Source organism: Orcinus orca, chromosome 20 (genome assembly GCF_937001465.1).
Source record: "Orcinus orca chromosome 20, mOrcOrc1.1, whole genome shotgun sequence".
Classification (NCBI taxonomy): Eukaryota; Metazoa; Chordata; class Mammalia; order Artiodactyla; family Delphinidae; genus Orcinus; species Orcinus orca.
In genome coordinates this window covers 51,780,137-51,799,636 of record NC_064578.1, presented here as the reverse complement: position 1 = coordinate 51,799,636, position 19,500 = coordinate 51,780,137, and the positions used below count along the sequence as shown (strand labels likewise).

The window sequence follows — 19,500 nt, the reverse complement described above, 5'->3', positions numbered from 1 at the left end:
CCCCGCACCAAGACAGGGGTATGAACAGCCGCACGAGGAATGCGTGGGAGAGACGTAAGAAAGGAAAGATACAAAGCGATCAAGGACCCTTAGGGAGGGCTTCCTTACCCCATCTGAAACAGCTCTGGTGTACCGGGGCTAGCCGCAGCCTTAGGTCATAAAGCTCAAGTGAAAACCAACCAAAGCAGGGCTATCAAAAGGCAGAAGGTGACCCTCTTCTGGGTAAGAAAGTAAGAGCAGTGAAAAACCAAATGCCCATTATCAACGAGAAATTAATTTTATTTTTAAATCCAAGACACCAGAACAAATAAGGAGACGCCTACCCTTGGCCGGCAAACTTAAGTGGTGACCAAGAAGGTTCGGGGAGAGGATGACAGCAACAGGGAGGGTAGGAACACGTCCAATCAACCGGTGGGAGGCTCTCTTCACTCTGGCGCAGCCTCCATCAAATACCCGTTCTCTGGAGCAAGGTACCCGTCACCTCCCTCGGACTCCATGTACATGTCTCGGCCGTCGCTGCCCAGGCCCTCCAGCCCGTTGTCCTGCCCACCGCCACCCGCCCCACCTCGAGCCTCATCCCTGCCCCGTTCACCACCCCGCTCCCCTCGCTTGTGCTCTCGATCGCGCTCGCGATCGCGGTCCCGGCGCCGCTCCCGGTCGCTCCGGTGGCTCCGACGGCGCTCCCGATCCCGATCCCGGCCCTTCTCCTCTGGGCCATCGGGGCCGTCGGGACCCAGCTCCCCGGGAGGCCCATCATCAGGAGGCGCGTCGCCGGCCTCGGAGGGCTCTGCCATGTCGCCGCCACCTCCGCTGCCTCGCAGCTCCTCCTTGCGTTCCCGCTCCCGCCGCGCCCGCTCACGGCTCCGGCTGCTGCGCCGCTTCCGATCCCGGTCCTTGTCCTTGCTCCGCTCCCTGGAGCGCCGCCGCTCCTCCTTGTCACGACTCCGCGAGCGCCGCCGCCGGTCCCGAGAGCGGGAGCGTCGTCGTTCTCGCTCCTTGTCTCGCTCGCGGCTCCGCTCCCTGCGCTCCCGCTCGCGGTCCCGGTCCCGGTCCCTGTGGGGAAGCGGGGAGGGGCCGGGCCTGGATGAGGTGGGCAGAGGTTTGCGGCAGGGCTCCCCCACTGACCGCCCCCGTCCCAGGACACCGGCTGCCCAATCTCACCTCTCATCGTAGCGGGAGGTGTCGTCCCGGCCGGAGTGCCGGATGTTGACGTCAGCGCCACCTCTCCGGGTTCCGCCTAGGCCACCTCCTGGGGGCGGGGGCAGACCACGGCGGGTTAGTCCGGGCGGGGCCCACAGCAGGGCGAGCGAGGGGCAGCAAGGGGCGCCTCTGCCGGCGCCTACGGGGCCAGGTGCCGTGAGGACCTTCTGCCGCACTTCTCTAACACAACACGCACGCTCTTCAGAGATCAGAGGACTTCCACAGCGCGAGCTGGGAGCTCCTGTAATTGACTCCAAAGCTCACCATCTTCACCACTACAGACGCGCACAGCCTCCTGGCAAATCCTGTCTTCCAGTCATCCTCACCCTCACCCTCAGGCACGACAATGGTCTAACTGAAAACGTGATCTGCTCCAAAGCCACCAATGGCTCCCCACAGCCTAAAGCAACGTCCGTCAGATGGCTGGCTCCTTCCTGCTTTTAGAGCAAGGCGCCCTGGCTCTCCACGTCCTAGATCTCCTCATGGTCTCCATTGCCTTCCTGCCCGTTTTGGGGATCATTCACCTCTTTACCTGGAATCTCATTTCCCTCGTCTAGTTAACTGCTACTTACCCCTTCACACATTAACCCAAACAACGCTTCCTCAGCAAGCCTGCCCTGACCTACCAGATGAAGCTGTTCTCCACGACTCACATTTCCTTCTCAGAACTTCAGGTGGAATTTCCGATTTTACATGGACATGTGTGAGTTAACAGCTGCCTCTCCCACCAGCCTGTAACGCACCATCAAAGTCAGGACGATGTCTGGCTCTGCTCGCTGTAACTGTACGTGGTACAGCATCCAGGATATAATATCGTATGTGCAGCAAGCAGTCAAATGACTGAACAGCTATAAGGAGTAGTGGACGGTCTCCTTCAGACGGGGAAACAATCTCAGATAAAGCCACCTGCCCGGGGTGACTCTGCAAGGAAGGGCAGAGCTGAGACCCAGGAAGCTGCCCTCTCACGCACGCTTCTGCCCCACACTGCCTGGAAGGAAGCTTCAGTGAGGTGGGCTGGGGTTCCATATAAGGAATGACTTTCAGCAACGAGGGTGAAAAAGGAAAAGAGGCGGCCTGGATATCAAAGACATTCAAATAGGGACAAGCAACCGACCAGGCTTCTGGAATATCACAGGTATGGGGCAGAAGAGACTAGTGTTTTCAATTTTCAGGTCACAACCCAGCAATGGATCACATCATTAAATGTGACTGGTAGCAACCAATATATTAAAAATAATAATAATAAAGCAACAGAATATAAAATACTAGTATACACTGCCTGTAGAAAAGATAGTTTCATAACACTTCTGTTTGGGTTAAATGTTTTTTGCATGTAGCAATGCACTGGGTCAAGATGCACCAGGTGTCACCATCAGAAAGTTGGAAATAGCAGACTCTGAAGGACTCACTCCACCCCAGAGAAACCAGAGAGTGAGATAAGAACCCATCTGTTAAGCTCAGAGACTCAGCAGGCTGAGTGTGTGCTCTACTCAACAAAGGCAAGTCAAGCACCACGACAGCGGGCTGGGAGGCAGAAATAAGAGCAGAGGGTCCTGGAGCCACCGGGGGTGTCTGCACAGGGAAGATCATTTTCTCTGACAACTGTGTCACTCACCCTCATAGGAGTTGGCCCTCAATAGCCATGTTTGGATGGCAGGACCTCAGCCCCAGGTCCAGGTCCAATGCTGAGCCACTTAGATCCACCCGCCCCAAAACGTAGAGAGACTCATCAAGGACTGGGCTGTGGAATGCCACACTGGGCCAGTGCGGAGAGACACAGAAGGGAACAGTCCACACGAACAGCGAACAAGGCAGAAGCAAGCTGCAGAGATGCCAAAGGCGGCTCCTGACCGTTGAGGTTCGGCTTCTAGGTCCTCTTGAGGCCCACAGGCATCGCCTGTCTCTGGGCTCCAAGATACTGGGATTCTGTATCAACAAGTCCCCTTTATGCTTTAGGAAGCTCAAATGTATTTCTGGTGCTTGCTACCAAACTGACCTTGACTGAGATGGCGACTGACAAGTTAGAGACACAGAGTGGGGGGGACGGAATGCAGGAGGCTCTGAGGGCAGAGACCATCTATGTATGTCTTGCTCTTGACTAGAAGCCTGGTACACAGCTGGTGACCAAACTGGCGTTTGCTGAATCAATGAATGAATGAACGAACGAGCAGGAGCAAAGGGTAAGTGGACGAGAGAGTGACTTTCACAAGCCCGACCGTACGCCGCTTGCCAAGCTGGCTATCTGAGATGCTGAGCTCACTAACTCTTGCCGTTATTCCCACTTTCCAGGATGAGGAAAATGAGGCAGGAGGAAGGGAAGATCCACCAGCCAGGAAGTACGTAAGCTGGAATCTGATCCCAGACTGGCTTCTCAACCACAGTACTCTTGCTCCTAACTAGTAACCCAGAGTAAGAAACCAGACCAGGAGAAAGATGGTGACGAGAAAGGCTGAGCTAGAGAGAGGGAGAGAGCATGTGAGCAGCTGGGAGAGGAAGAGAAGACAGAAAGCAGCAGAGGGTACAGAAAAGAGAGGTGAGAAAGCAGCCAGCAGGACACCGAGCCCAGCCTGTGCAGGATGTGCTCACCTAGCCGCCGGGGCCTCCAGCCCTTCACCGTGCGGCCCCTCTCCACGTCCACAAGGACTCTCCTGCCATCAATCTTCTTGCCGTCTGCGTGCTTGTAAGCGGCTGCAACAGATGTGGGGAGGGGGAGGGGAAGGGGGAGGAGTCCCCAGAGGGTCCTCTAGTCAGGCTAAAGCACAGCTCTGTGGCATCCCCACCCCCCGGCCGTGTCCCCATCCACACACTTACACACGCGCACACACAGACACACATGCCCACCAGACAGCCAGGCAACCGACAGCCAGACCAACCCTCTCGCAAACCAGGAGGGGCCTGCTCCATCTCGGCACCTGCTTCCTTACCAACCCCCAATCACCATTGGGGGGGCGAGACCACTCCCAGGCACCATCCTGACCCTAACCACCCCCCTGGGCTCCCAGGCCATTCCTACTCCCACTCGACAGAGCAGCCCCCTCCCGCCAAGGTGGCCAAAGTCGCTGCAAAGAAACTGGAGGTTAACTCAAGGCTGGACTCTGCTGTGGGGGAGGGTTCCTCCACAACCCCAGGCATGCACCCTAAAACATCATGCTGGGGGAGGAGGCCCAGCCGGGCCGCTCTGCACCCCAGTTCACACCGGTTTCCTTTTTCTGTGTTTTTTTTGGGGGGAGGGTGAGCGTGGGGGGAACAGACATCAGAACAGAAAATGAACCAGAAGGGGGTGGGAGAAATCTTTAGGAGATGGCAGGGAGCAGAAGGGCGGGTTATGGTGCTCCCGGGGGGCCTGGAGGGGCCCCTACAGCAGGCGGGGGAGAGGGCAAGTGGAGGGAGGCACGGGAGATGTGCGGTGCTACTGAAAATTCCTGCCTTACCTGAGATGACAGCCACCCAACCCCAGCCCCTGTCCCATCTCACTCCACACCCCCAGCTCAACACACGCCGGGAGGCCAAGCCCAGCCTGAGCCTCTCGGGAAGGGTGAGGAGTAGAGGGGGAGATGCGGGGAGAGGCACGTCCTGCGCTCGGGCAGGGCACAGCAAAGGACAGGCCTGATCCCCGGCCTGTCTCACGTGGGGCTGTCGGGAAGGCCAAAAAAGTCCCTATTTCCCACCCCCAGCCCTGGCCTAGGGGGGTCGTCCTCAACCAGCCACAATACCCGGCCCCGCCCCAGCCCTCTCCCCCCCAAATAACAACCAGAGGAAGAGAAAAAGGTGCCATTTACCGATGCCGGCCTTGCGGGTGTCCAAACCGAGCGGGATGGGGGGGGCTCGGCAACTCCTGGGGGCCTGGCGAGGAGGCGGGCTTCCCGGGGGGGGACACGGGACCGCTTACCTGGAGCCCCCAAGCTTACCTGAGCACGCGCACAGACCCCACACCCACCACCACGGGGTCAGCTAAAGCTACAGGGAAGGGATTCTAGGGAGCCATGGAGGGGGAGAGGAACCACATCTCCTGCACCACCTGGAGACAGGCAGAGGAAGTGGTGGACCCCAAAGAAACCTCACGGAGGCCTTGAAAGGGGGGGAGACAAGGGTTAACATCAAGTCTGGGAGCTGGAAAGCCGTGGGACTATCTTTTTTGATTTTAAAGAGAAGGCTAGGGAGGCCTTGGCAAACCTGTCCACCTTCACCTTTCCCCAGTAAAGTCCATGCTGAACTAGGCACACGCCCACCCCCTCTCAGCACGTGGAATGACTTCTCCACCTCGAACTCCACACTCCCTCCCACCACCTGCTTCAGCCCAAAGGCTGGCACCCAAGGGGACAGCCTTGGGGGTCCAGGAGATGGAGTGCTGCCCATGATCCGAGGGGGAGGGGCCGCTTGGCCCCTGAACCCAGAGGAGGGTGGTAGGGGAAGGAAGTTAAGGGCTGGGAACACCGTCAAGCGAAGGAACCCTGCTCTGGTTGTGTCCCAAACCCCAGAAGAGGCCCAACCCGGGAGTAACAGCAGAGAAAACATGTGACGTGTGTATTTCTAGGCTTCACTCTCTCTCCCTCTCTTAGGTCTCTAGACAGTGGAAGGGTCTTCAGGAAAATCTACACCACCTTCTGCTGCTTACGGCCTGTCACTCGAACCCTCCCGCACCCCAGTCCCCAATCCCATGCACTCCAGAGAGCAGCTGGGCCGCTGGGCTCCACGGCCTCTCGGGAGGCCTCAACCATGATAAGGCAGACAGGAAGGGGGCAGAGCACCCCGAATCTAGCAAGCAAAACAATTCTCCAGGGCCACCACAGTGACAGCCCCGCGAAGGCGCAGGGGCAGGGAGCGGAGGGCTGAAGGGCTCCACATGGAGCCCTGGTCCCTGTGCATCCCGTCTTCAGTATTCCCGCCACCTTGCCACTGACATCATGAAGCCAGGTAAGTCAGGGGGCTGGGTCGAGCCCAACTGCCTTTCCCGTTGGGGTTCATCTCTCCCCTCCTGGGATCAGCAGGATTACTGGAGAGCAGATGGATGGGGGGCCGATGGGACCAAGGGCACCCAAACGAGGAAAGGGCTCTGGGTGCGGGGAGGCTGAGGGGGGCGCCTGGGGATGGGAGGAGGGATGCCTCGCTGCTCCTGAGCTGCCTGGCTAAGCTGGGCTGGTGTGCGGTGCTGAATGATCTTACCCATGATACAAACCCTTATACCAACCATACACTGAGGTGTTGTAAGGGGAGCGTAAGCATCAGCTGCAAGCCAGCTGCGTGGTGGCTGCAGTGACAATAAGAACAGTCAATTAATACGGCGGCCCCTGGACACGCCGCAGCCCTGCCCGCCCCCACCCACCCATCCCTGCCCACGTGGACGCCGCCGCGGCCTCAAAGGGGGCTCTGGAGATGTGGGGGCAGGCGCTGAACACGCCAACCAGCCCACTGCCCGCTGAGGAGCAGGGCGGGGGCCGGGGTGGGGAGGCGGAGGGTCGGGTGGCCCAGCCCCAGCTGAGCTGGGGGAAGAGAGGGCAGGTTCAAAGGCCAGTCCTCATTCTAACCTGGCCGCCCCCAACTCCAGGGGGGGGGAACGGGGAGAGGCTCCCCGAAACTCCGACCCCTCCCCCCACCTCCCGCTAGCCCCAGCCGCCGCCCGGCTCCCTCCTTGCCCCTGAGGTTCAACGTGTGACACTTACCTCCCCGGGTTCACACACACACACACACGTTGTGGGGGATTTTGGTTTTTGTTTTTTAAAAAACACGTATATAAAAAAAAAAAAGATATATCAGAAACAGAGGGAGGAGGAGAGAGACATTGCTAATGTCAGGTTTGGCAGGGAGGGGGGCAGGGACAGACGACGGGAAGGGGCTGGGGCAGCAGAGAAGAGAGAGGGTCAGAGGGCAGGGCACAGGTGGGAGGTACTCACAATGCATGTCTCGCTCATGTTCGTACTCGATGAAGGCATAGCCCCGGGGCTTTCCTGACCGCTTACTGTAGACCATATGTATCTGGGGGGCAGAGGTCAGCTCTGACACACAGAAATCCCACCCTGTCAATCACACAGCCCGTATGCCAGGCCCTGGGCTGGGTGATGCCAGCGACAGACACCTCAGACCCTCTCTCCGTCCCTTCAAGGACCCAGAGTGACTGCTGCTCTAATGGCCCTGGGCTTCGCAGTTTATGCGCACGATGACCTCAAGCCCTTGCTACAGCCCAGAACATTTAAATTAAATGAAGAAATGTCAGTTAAACATGAAGTCTTGTTCTAAAACAAGAATCAACATACATTTTCTATAAAGGTATAGAGAAGACAGCAGGTATTTCCAGCTGTGAGGGCCATATGGTCTCTTTCTGCCCAACCGACTCCCGACTCCCAACTCCCAACTCCCGACTCCCGACTCCCGACTCCCGACTCCCGACTCCCGACTCCCGACTCCGCCTTACGGCAATAGCAGCCGCAAACAACAGTAAACAAATGGGCCTGGCTGGATACCAACAAAACTTTATTTACAAAACCCAACTTTGTAGTTTGCCGACCTGTGCTCTAAATCAGCAGCAAGTAGTCACTACCTCTTTGCTGTCCTTCTGCTGTCCCAAGTCTACCGCATGGAACCGCAGTCAGGATAGAAACCCAGGCCATGGACTCCGAAGCCAGAAATGAGGCAATGCACCCTCAGGGCTGGGAGCCAGCCTCCTCCCTCCCTCCACACACGTCCAACTCAAACTCCCCGCGCCCCAGTCCACTCACTCTTTTGATGGGTCCGTACACCTCAAACTCTCTCCGGAGCTTGGATTCTGTCGTGTCATAGTTCTACAAGTAGACAGAAATGAAGTTAAGTGGGAGAAGCCCTCAGAACATCCCCAGGACCTAGTCTACTGCCCACACCCAAGCTCTCAGCAGTCCAGGGTTCCAGACTCCTCTGGGGCTCCAGGGATTGGGAGCTGGGGACTCACCACTCTAGCCACAAAGAGAGTCTTGAAGGCATCACCCTGAGCATTGGGATCATTGTGAGGGTCCCCTGTGCAGGAAAAAAAAGAATTTCTAAGTAGAAGGTGCCAACAGTATCGTAGAGCAAGACAGAAACAGACCGACGGGCAGAGACCCAGAACTTTTGGTCACCTGGCCACCTTGGGCATGTCCCTCTGAGCCCTGGTTTCTCCGAAGCACAGCAGCCTTCATCTAAGTGGCTGATTTAGGCTGACGAAGGGAGGGGGTAAGACTGACTTCAAGCTGACAGGACGGAGGCCAGCCTAACTGCCACTTCAGACGTATGTATCCTGAGGCCCAGGTCCCTCCCAGGTGTAACTAAGCTCAAAGAGGCATCTCTGGAGAAGCAGCCTGATCCCTCCAGGTACTGAGCTTCCTCTCTCACCTGCAGGGCCACAGTGCCACCCACAGGCAGGGCCTGCAACTGCAGCCCCAGGGGAAACCTGAGATCAAGCAACCCTAAGACTGGGAGTGGAAGCCTAGCAGAGGCCAAGCCCTGCTTTCTGCCCTATGCCCTGTGGCCTCAGGGAGGAACCCACGGCTGGCGCTGGAGCTCACAAGAGGCGGGTCAGATTCTTACTCCCAGCCTTACTACCGCCAGACCACTGAGGAATAATCATATCCACAGACAGAAACCAGACTCTTATTACAAAACCAACTCCATAGGTGATTCTGATGGGTCAGGCCTGGGAAGAAAGAAGTCTTTTTCACCAAGTATGGTGGCCCCAGCACACACAATGGCTCTTGACTCCTGCCAGGGCCCCAAAGGCACCCTGCCCATTGCCAGTGGAGGCGGTTCTTCTACAATACAGTGCTACTTTCTGAAGGACTTGCCATATTCTATGAGAATGTGAGAAAAGAAATAACGTTAATAATTTACTGAACACATAATTAAGCTCAGACACTGCTGGAGGCTGAGACTTATTTAGCATCATTTTGCAAATGGAAATACAACCAACCCCTGAGGCACGGAAGAGGAGAAGTGTCAGACAGCAGAGGCCAAGCTCAGCTTTACACCCCAGCCTGACCTCACAGCCCAGGCCCCAGGCTGAACCCTGCGTGTTAGCTTCTCAGAGAAGCCAGAGAATTAAAGGTCACAAATCTGTTTCTCACGAGAGAGGTTGGCTGCAGACATAAACTAAGTTCAGGATGACTTTAGGGAATTTTTTGGAAAACGGAAGACTGAACTCAAATTTAAGGGAATGACTACCTGGAAACTGATGGTAGCCTTTGAAAACAAGTCCATCTTTGTGCCTGCCCCTCACTTCCTCACCAAACCTCATCCCTTTGGGTTGTAATTTTCTGTGCCCAAATGTCTCAATCTGCATCCATTCACCCAACAGATATCTATTAAGCACTTTGTGCCTGAAACTCCCATAGATGCTGGGGACTCAACAAAGACAAAAAAGATGCCTGCCTTCTTGGAGCTCATCTGTTACTGGAGGGAGGCTGAAGGTAAACAAGGTAAATAAGGCAACCATCTAGTTCTATCCGGTAATAGCAGATGGGGAGAAGAATTTTAATGGGAAGGTCAGGAAAGGCCTCACTGAGATAACACTTGACCTGAAGTTGTATTTAACAGGAAATAAACCTCACACCACCAGGCAGCAGGTGGTCTAACAGGTACAGCAGGAGCAGTGCAGTGCGACCCCGATCACTGCCTGGGGGAGTGGACGAAGGCCAGACCGCAGAGCGCTGAGCTCCCTGATGGGCAGCCCGGAGGAGTCCGGCAGACAAAAGGGGAAACCACCCCGGGCACACCAAACGAGTCTCTATAGTTTCTGCTTAACCAAGAGGCCCAGGAGTGTGACCAAAGGTAAAAGCTAGTGCAGCTGAGCCAATAGTACCCACGTATCTGAGCTAAAAGAGGGTGACAATGAACTGAAGTTGATGAGCAGTTCACCAGTCAACAGGCACACACCCTCACTCCACTCCACTCCGCTGGCAACTCTGCCCTTGGGAAATCCTTGGTTAAAGGGATTATGTAGGTAGCAGCCCAGAGCAGGGGCTCAAAGGACTAGACTGTGGAGCTGAGAAAACTCATTAGGCTTTGAGATGGTGAAGAAAGTATCTCAGAACTCTTGCTCTTGCTAAACATACCCGGCCTCCACAAACCTCCATCTTCTGTCTTAAAAGCGGGAGTAATAACCCCTGCTGCACTTGGAAGCTGTAAGTCAAAATCATGACATATTCTATACATCAAGTGTTCAGCAAGGAGCAAGGCCCCCTTGAATGGTAGCTGTTAACTGTGACAAGGCACAGCAAGTTTCTGTACTTGGGGATGGAGGCTCTCAGGGGCAGAGAAAACCTACTATACTTGACCCATCCTTTCCTTTTCCTTTTCTTTCACGGGGAAGTTCAAACACTTAAGGAAATAGAGAACAGTGTAACGAACCCCTCTGAACCAGCTTCAACTATCACCACGTGGCTACACTTGTTACATCTCTAACCCCACCAGGATTTTAAGTCAAACCCCAGATATACCACTGTAGTTGCTAATAAAGACTAAAAAAAAAAAAAAAAAAAAAAAAAGTAACAACGGTACTGCTATTATGACTTAAAAAGGTCAACGTTAATTCCTTAACTTCACTAAGACCCAGTGTTCAAATGTCCTTGACTGTTTCAAAACTGGATTTTTACAGTTGGCGCATTTAAATCAGGATCCAAACAAGCGCCACACTTACCATTTGGTTGAGGTGCCTTTTGACTGTTTAATCCATTTGGTTCACTCCCTGCCCCCTGCCACCCTTTTAACATTTGTTAAAGAAACTGGATCACATGTTTGTCCTATACAATTTCCCACATTCTGAATTTGACTGGCTGCATCCTCAGTATTGTTTAACATGCCAGGATCCCCGTTTTAAAGTGTGAAAAACAATTTCCAACAGGAGAAGTGACTTATCCAAGGCCACACAGCTGTAAGTGGCAGAGGTGGGGTTAAAACTCATGTGGGTCAGAGATGAACAGATAAAGAAGATGCGGCACATATATACAATGGAATATTACTCAGCCATAAAAAGGAACAAAACTGAGTTATTTGTAATGAGGTGGATGGACCTAGAGCCTGTCATACAAAGTGAAGTAAGTCAGAAAGAGAAAAACAAAGAGCGTATGCTAACGCACATATACGGAATCTAAGAAAAAACCGTATTGATGAACCTAGCGGCAGGGCAGGAATAAAGATGCAGACGTAGAGAACGGACTTGAGGACACGGGCCGGGGGGGCGGGGAAGGGGCAGCTGGGACAAACTGAGAGAGTGGCATGGACATATACACACTACCAAATGTAAAATGGATGGCTAGTGGGAAGCTGCTGCACAGCACAGGGAGATCAGCTCGGTGCTTTGTGACCACCTAGAGGGGTGGGACAGGGAGGGTGGGAGGGAGGTTCAAGAGGGAGAGGATACGGGGATATATGTATACTTATAATTGATTCACTTTGTTCTACAACAGAAACTAACACAACATTGTAAAGCAATTATACTCCAGTAAAGATTAAAACAAACAAACAACTCACGTGGGTCAGACTACAAGGTGTGTGCCCCAGCAGCAGAGCTGAAAGGTTCCCCAAGTTACCTGCTGCCAACAGTTCTGTGAGCCAGGTCCTACAGGAGCTGGGGCCACAATGGTGAGCAAATTCCATCCAAACCCTGCCTTCCTGGAGCAACTATGAACCAATGTAAGATAGATATTCACCAGTGAATCCTTCCTGCAGACTGAAGTGACCAACCTGCAGCAGGACTCAGGGCTTTCAATGTACATGGGGACTCGGACCAGAGCAAGGAAGTCACGAAAGGCTTCCTTGAGGAGTGACGCTGACAGAGATACGAAGAGCAGCTCCATATAAACCAAGTATCATGTGAGACTGAGGGAAGAGCCCAGGCAAAGACCCGGTGACAGGAGAGCATCTGGGAAGGAAGAGGCCCGTGCTGGCTGGAGCAGGAGGGGAGCATGGGCAGAATGCATCCCCAGTGGGCAGGGAAGGGACTCCGGTCTTTTTGCTGAAAGCAAAAGGAGGCTGTGTGGGAATTCCCTGGCGGTCCAGAGGTTAGGACTCTGCGCTTTCACTGCCGAGGGCCCGGGTTCAATCCCTGGTTAGGGAACTAGGATTCTGCAGGTCGCGCAGTGCGCCCTCCCCCACCAAAAGGGTGTCAGCAGAGAAACGTACAATCAGAGTTGTATTTTAAAAAGCCCCACAGAGGGAACTTCCCTGGCAGTCCAGTGGTGAAGACTTTGCACTTCCAATGCAGAGGGTGCGAGTCCGATTCCTGGTCAGGGAACTAAGATCCCACAGGCTGTGCAGCACAGATTAAAAACAAAAAACAGAAAAAGCCCTCCAGAACCTGGTGGGGACAGAGATGCAGGTAAACCCCATTAGACATTAGACTGCGTGTCCAGGCTAGAGGGGCCCTGGGTGGTGGACACAGAAAGAGGGCTCAGATTTGTGACAGGGATAGGTTTTGGTGACAAGCTGGGGAAATAGCAAGAAAAAGTTGTTAAAAGCAAACTGGGTGGTCATGACTGAGGTCATGATTTGCAAAGCTGGATGACCAGGTTCCAGCAAAGGAAACATCCAAAGACCAGGTTGTTGGGGAGAGGAAATCCTGATTGTGGTTTGGACACTGAGTTTGAGATGCCTTTGAGGCGTGCAAGAAAAGACAGGAAGGCAGTGAGAGTGAGGGCTTAGATAGCTCTCATTTAGATGCCCAGGTATTCAGTTGTGAAGCATTTGCATAAGCTCCTTGAGGAATGGGCCACTCCAGGGAATAAGGTTCTGAGTGAAGTGATTCACCATAGACGCACAAGTATAGGAGGAAAACCCAAGTCCTAACTACAAAGCCCTCGCCCTAACAAGAAAGGGCCATTGGAGACTGATATGCGACCCTCTTGTGAAGTCTGGTCAATGGCTACAAGGTCCCTATCCCAAACTCCAATTCCTCCTGTACTTGGAAGGGATGAAACATCAGCAGTCCGAGGATCAGGGAGCTAAGGTGCAGCCAGAACTGCCTCACTAGCCAGGACCTCACTGCCTTGCCCTGTGAGACCTGGCTGGGCTGTGGGAGCGCCTCCAAGTGCAGGCCCCTACAGGACGCAGCCCAAGGTACCAGGCTCCTTTCCTGCCCACCCTTACTCCACACTCCCCTGCTTAAATGCCTAAACCAAATACAGTGCATGGCAAACGGTGGGGTTAAAAGAGTGAACTGACAACCCGCTTTCCCAAATTAAAGTCCTGGGGTGGACTGGCGGAGAGAAACACAGGAGTGCTTGAACGAGAGATGAAAGGAGGAAGGAGAGACTTACACATTTTTAGCTCTGTCTCGACTTCCTGCTGTCGCCGCTCAATCTTTTCCCGTCTCTGTCAGGAGAAAGGTAGACAACTGAATACAGACAGAAGTGCCCTGATGTCAGGGAACATCCTGAAGAAAGAGGCAAAAAAGGACGTGGGGCCAGAAGGCAGACACTACATACCTTCCTCTCCATGCGCTCCTCCCGAGTTTCTGCTCGAGTCGGAGGAGGGGCATCTCGAGGGTCCTGGGAACAAGAAGAGGTGACAGGGTGGGAGGGACAGGGGAAAACAGCAAGAGACACCCAGCCAGGAAATAATAAATATCTTGGCCACGCTCCCCTGCGTGTTTACACACACGCACGCACAAACAAACATGGACAGTTCCAGGGAGCAGATCAAAGCACGGTCCATGGACCAATGCTATCTGTGAACTGTTACTGGTCTGTGACAAGAGGAGTAGAGAAGCCAGGAACTGGTATTCAGAAACTTCTACAGCGATCTGACAGAGGAGTTTTATGCCCATTGAACTTAACAAAAAATTTTTGATTTTTTACTTTGTAGTCTTTCTCTAAAAATACTAGAAAAATGAAAGAAACTCTCTCGTATTTATCAAGAAAGTCAACCTGCAGCATATTTGTCCTCAATCATAAACAGGAATCGGGACCAGGCCTGAAGCAAAAGGAGCTGACAGCGCAGTGCTCAGAGGTAAACAACTGAACACCCTCTGAGGGCCAGAGCAGTTCCTGAAGGCCTCAGCAAGCTTTCATCAAATAGTAACTGGCACATAACCCATGTCTGCCACTGGCCTGTAGCCATTAAATTAGTGTAACTGGCGAACAACATTTTCCAAGCACCAGTTCAATGAGGGTGGCAATCCCACTAAAGAGCCGATCTTCTGTCACCACGCGACTAACTTCTGCTCTGCAACTTCCTCCATCTCCCCTTTCCCACTCGATGCCAGAACTTTCTTCTTCTGACTTCTGGCAGCATTTCTCAGGTGTTCTCTGATACACCTTAAGAGGTGGAAGTTGTTATCCCAATTTCACAAATGAAAAAACTGAGGCCCAAGAGCACAAGTCGTTTATTCGTGTTTATCCTGAAATTCTCAAGCCCACAGTCTTAAGCAGCCCATCACCTGGTGCTAACCCTTTACAAATATCACCCTGTGACAAAAATGATAAATATAATAATAAACATTGACATTTGCTGACTGCTTAGGATCAAACTCCATGACATAAAATTTCCAGTTAATTCTCCGTCAATATTACAGCGAAGATACTAATAACCCCTTGCTATAGATGAAGCGATCAAAGCACTAAGAGGATGCACCACTTGCCCAAGGTCACACAGATGCTAAATGGTGTGCCAAGGTCTACCTAACTCGAGAGCCTGAATCCTCAACTGGTAGTTACGGAACTTCCACAAAAACCAACAAGGGATGCATTATCCATCCCAATCAAGACAGGGAAACTGAGCATAAAAGTCACCTGCCTAAATCACACAGCTGGAAAACTGGCCAGAGACTGGACTCCCCAATCCAGCCCCACGGACCCCAGAACCCATCCCAGCCCAAGTCTGCTGAGTGAACTCACCTCAAACTCTCGGATGTATGGCGCAATGCCACAGTAAGGTTGATTGTGGTGTTTTTCATGTGGCAGTTTCTCCAGGGGTGGCAGGTATGGGATGGGGTCACGGGGAGCAAAGAGAGCCAGAAGGTTGGGTGGCAGGAACTGCGTCATCTTGCCAAGTCTGAGAGCAGAAGCAGGACCACATTATATGAGGGTGGGCTGGGAGAGATAAGGCCCCTATAATCCCTTGACTTCCAAGAAAAGAGGGAAATAGGGGCAAAATCTCAGTATCAGAACAAGTTCTGTAGGGGCACAGAGTGCTCCTAAGCCACAAGGGAAAGGAATAAATCTGAATGAGAAAGCAGGTTTTGGAGGGAGGACTGAAGCCGATAACGGAAACAAAGACTGAAAAAGGGTTTCTGAGTAGTGAAGTCTCAGAGTCCTGAGCAAGGAACTGCGGGGCTGAGGGTCCCTGGGGGCTTGTGGGGGCATCAAGGATCCTGAGAAAGGAGGTCCAAGGCAGTGGCGGCTGGTGGTCCCATACCTTGGATAACAGGTTATGGGGCGAGGGTCGCAGGAAGTCTCCGATCAAGGAAGGGGATCAAAAGTAGCAAACCTCAAGCCAGGGAGTTGTGAGGAATAAATGTGGGCCCCACAGGCGAAATGAATTATGGGTAAGGGTCGGTGGAGGCAAGGAAAAAAAGGCAACACACCGCAAGGGCCTGTGGGGAAGTGACCGCTTAAGAGGAGGGCGACTATGGGAAAAGGGCCTAAGTGACCAGAGAACTCTGGATAAGGGGTGCAAAAAGGTGCTATGGCAGTGGCGCGGGAAGGGGACCCGGCCGCGGGGAAGGGACTGAGGCACACCGCAGGGGCTTGTGGGTAGCGGCCCCGCACCCGGTAAGGCCACTAAGTCACACTCACCCGCCCGCGCGGCGCCCTCCTCGGCCTAGCGACGGTCCGGGGGCTCGCGGCGGCTGCGGCGGACCCTCAGTAGCAGATAATCCTGCTCTGGCTTCGACTGTGGCGGCGTCCGCGTCCCTCAGTCTCTATCGCTCGCCTACCGCGCGCTCCAGGCCGCTGCTCACGAGCCCGCGCGGCTTCGGCTCGCGACAGGGCACGGGGAGGAACCAGCCTCAAATCCCTCCGCCGTTCGCACTGCGCACGCGCTGCGCGAGTCCACCACAACTCACATACGGGGAGCCTGGGGCCGCCGCGGGCACTGCGCACGCGCAAGACCACTACCCCCCCCCCCCCCCCCCCGCCTTCCGGCACCTTAGACGCCTTTGCCGCGGCAAGCTGGTCACAGTGCGCACGCGCGCTTCGCCCCAAGCCGTCTTCTTCCACCTCGCGCTCTGGGATCCAACAGCCTCTGTCCGCGAGACTCCTCTCTATGCTCCACCCCTTTCCCCTAACACACTTCCCGGATCTTGTGCGCATGCGTGTATCGTCATGTAGGGCACTTTACCCTTCCGCCGCTTGGCAAAGAATCCCTCTGTGAACGATGTGATTGCCTAACCTATTAAATAAGTAACTATTCATCGAGCGACTAATGTGTGCTCGGCCGTGTTTGGACTCTGGGATGTAGCACGTGACTAAAGCAAAGTCTTTTCCTTTTTGGAGCTTGCATTGTACTGAGGGAGACAATATAGGCATTTAAAAATATAAATTTAATTTCGTATAGTGGCCAGCACAATAAAGAAAAATAGGGGAGAGTAGGGCGTTGGGCAGCGAAAGAGGAGCTATTTTAGAAAGGATGATAATGGAAGGCTCTTCTGAAGAGGTGATGTTTGAACAGAGGCCCGATGGAAGGGAGATCAGGGCGGGATTAACAGCAAGTGCAAAGGCCCTGACTTAGGAAGGATGGCAGGAATCCTAGGTGGTTGGCCAAGAGAGCAGAGAACTGGTGGCCATGTTATTTAGGGCCCTGTAGATCTGTAAGAAGTAAATATTTTAAGTTTTTTTGATAGATGCAATTGGCTGTTTACTAATACAGAAATTATTACAACATTTAAGTGACTAATATGTTTAAAATATTTTGACATATTTGCTTTACGTATGTATATGGGAACTCTCTGAACTATGTTTTTGACGTTTTCCATAATTCTAAAATTATTTCAAAATAAAAAATCTAAAGAAAATAAAGCTAAACCTGCCTTAATAATGTTTTTTTTTCTGTACCACTGGAAAGTAAATTGCTGCGGCACTGCACCTCTAAATACTTCACCATGCATCTCCCAAGAGAAAGGCATTCTTCTACATAACCACAGAACTAGTTTCACCTCTTAGAAAGTTTATCCAGTCCCTATTCAGATTTTCCCAATTGACCCACTAGTATTTTGTTTTAATCTGAACCAGGAGCCAATCAAGTTTCATGCATTGTATTTGGTTGTCATGTCTCTTTATTCTCTTTTAATATAGAATACAGACACACACACACATGCACACCCCCACACACTTTTTTTCCCATATGTTGTTGGTTTTTCCCCAGAGTTCAGACCAGTTTCCAGTAGAATATCCCACATTCTGGATTTGTCTGATTGTTTCCTCATGGTGTTTAGTGTGTTCCAAAACCTCTGTTTTGCCTATAACATGGAAATTGAGTCTGAGGTTTGAATAGACTAACGTTCAGCATTTTTGGCAAGAATGTTTCCCTGGTGATACTGCGGACTTCATATTGCATCACCTCTGGAGGTGCAATAATGTCAGATAGCCCCACTATTATGATGCTGAGTTTGACCACCTGATCAAGGGGCTAACTGATAGATCTCTCCTTGTAAAAGTACATTTTCTCCTTGGTAATCTAAGCAGAGAGACTTTGCCACTGTTCCCCGACCACCTCATCTCTCACCTCATGGTTGTAGCAGCCATTGCTGATCTTTGCCTGAATAAAGTGTTACATGGGGGAGAGGGCAGATTTTTTTTGAAAAGCAATAGGAAGTCACTAAAGGGTTTTGATCAGGAGATGGACAGAACATAATTTGCATTCTTAAAAGATCACGTCAATGGCTGTGGACAGAAAAATTGAAAGGAAGAGGCTGAAGGGGAACAGGCAAATGCTTAGGAGGCTACAATTCCCAGGGAAGAGATGGTGGCTTGGACTAAGATGGTAGTGTTACCAAACTCAGGTTCAGCTACTTGCTGCTGGAAAGTCAATACTCCAGGGACAAGTGTTGGTAGGAAAGGAAAGGTTGCTTTATTTAGGAGGCCAACAACCTGGGGAGAAGGTGGACTCATGTCCCAAAGAACCAACTCACCACTGCCTATCAGGGCACAAGAGATTTTATTATTTTATTTATTTTAGCTGCACCGCGTGGCATGCAGGATCTTAGTTTCCCGACCAGGGATCAAATCCATGCTCCCTGCAGTGGAAGAGCAGAGCCTTAACCACTGGACCACAAGGGTAGTCCCACAATAGCTTTTTTTTTTTAATTAATTAATTAATTAATTTTTGGCTGCGTTGGTTCTTCATTGCTTTTTCTTTAATTGTGGAGAGTGGGGGCTACTCTTTTTTTTTTTTTTTTTGCGGTACACGGACCTCTCACTGTTGTGGCCTCTCCCGTTGCGGAGCACAGGGTCCAGACGCACAGGCTCAGCGGTCATGGCTCACGGGGCCAGCCACTCCGCGACATGTGGGATCTTCCCCGACTGGGGCACGAACCTGCGTCCCCTGCATTGGCAGGCAGACTCTCAACCACGGTGCCACCAAGGAAGTCCAGGGCTACTCTTCATTGTGGTGCACAGGCTTCTCATTGCGGTGGCTTTTCTTGTTGCAGAGCATGGGCTCTAGGCGCGTGGGCTTCAGTAATTGTGGCTCACAGGCTCTAGAGCGCAGGCTCAGTAGTTGTGGCGCACGGGCTTAGCTGCTCCGCGGCATGTGGGATCTTTCTGGACCAGAGCTCGAACCCGTGTCCCCTGCATTGGCAGGCAGATTCTTAACCACTGTACCGCCACCAGGGAAACCCCACAAGAGCTTATAAAGGGGAGTTTCAGGGATGTATAGGCAGAGGGAGGGGGTTACATGCAGAACACCACAGTCAGCTTTGACAATTATCTTGAAATTGATCATGCAGTGGTCTGATCGGCATCATCTTGATTGTTTTAAGTACAGTTAATCTTCAGTTCCAGAGTCAGTTTGTTCCCATTTCTTTGAGGCCAGTTCTCGGAATAGTGGAAGATGAAGCAGCTTATGTCATGGCTACAGTCTGGTTATCATGTAGTTAACTTCTTCCACCTGGTGGGGGTTTTGGTATCTGCAAAACATCTCAAAGGAGATGACTCAAAATATTATCAAGAGTCCTTGAGGAGGAACTAAAGGTCCTTAACTTTGTTTAATGACTAAACAATTATTATTTTGTCCTGTTTGACTGCTTTTCTTTGCTTCTGCATTTTTTTTCATTTTTCTGATGAAATTTATTCTTTGGCTAAAGTTTTTTACAGACAGAAGGCAGGCGGAGGACATGGAGAGGGGGTCTGTTCTGGGAAGACCCCA

General features: G+C 52.5%; 1 protein-coding gene across 3 annotated transcripts; it reads right to left on the bottom strand.

Annotated features, from left to right (window-relative positions):
- Positions 1-258: 258 nt before the first annotated feature.
- Positions 259-16,411, bottom strand: SNRNP70 (small nuclear ribonucleoprotein U1 subunit 70). 3 transcript variants are annotated; one of them, XM_049702856.1, is made up of 10 exons: positions 16,284-16,411; positions 15,033-15,189; positions 13,623-13,685; positions 13,455-13,509; positions 8,120-8,184; positions 7,914-7,976; positions 7,092-7,173; positions 3,787-3,888; positions 1,162-1,249; positions 259-1,053 (listed from the first exon to the last, which is right to left on the bottom strand). In XM_049702856.1, the coding sequence occupies exons 2-10, from the start codon at positions 15,177-15,179 to the stop codon at positions 426-428; spliced, it is 1,293 nt and encodes a 430-aa protein (XP_049558813.1). In that variant the 5' UTR covers positions 15,180-15,189; positions 16,284-16,411; the 3' UTR covers positions 259-425. The 3 variants fall into 3 exon arrangements, with proteins under 3 accessions (XP_049558813.1, XP_033286401.1, XP_033286402.1); XM_033430510.2 differs by having other exon boundaries at positions 259-1,080; positions 16,284-16,409; XM_033430511.2 differs by lacking the exons at positions 15,033-15,189; positions 16,284-16,411 and adding an exon at positions 11,730-11,820 and having other exon boundaries at positions 259-1,080.
- Positions 16,412-19,500: the final 3,089 nt, after the last annotated feature.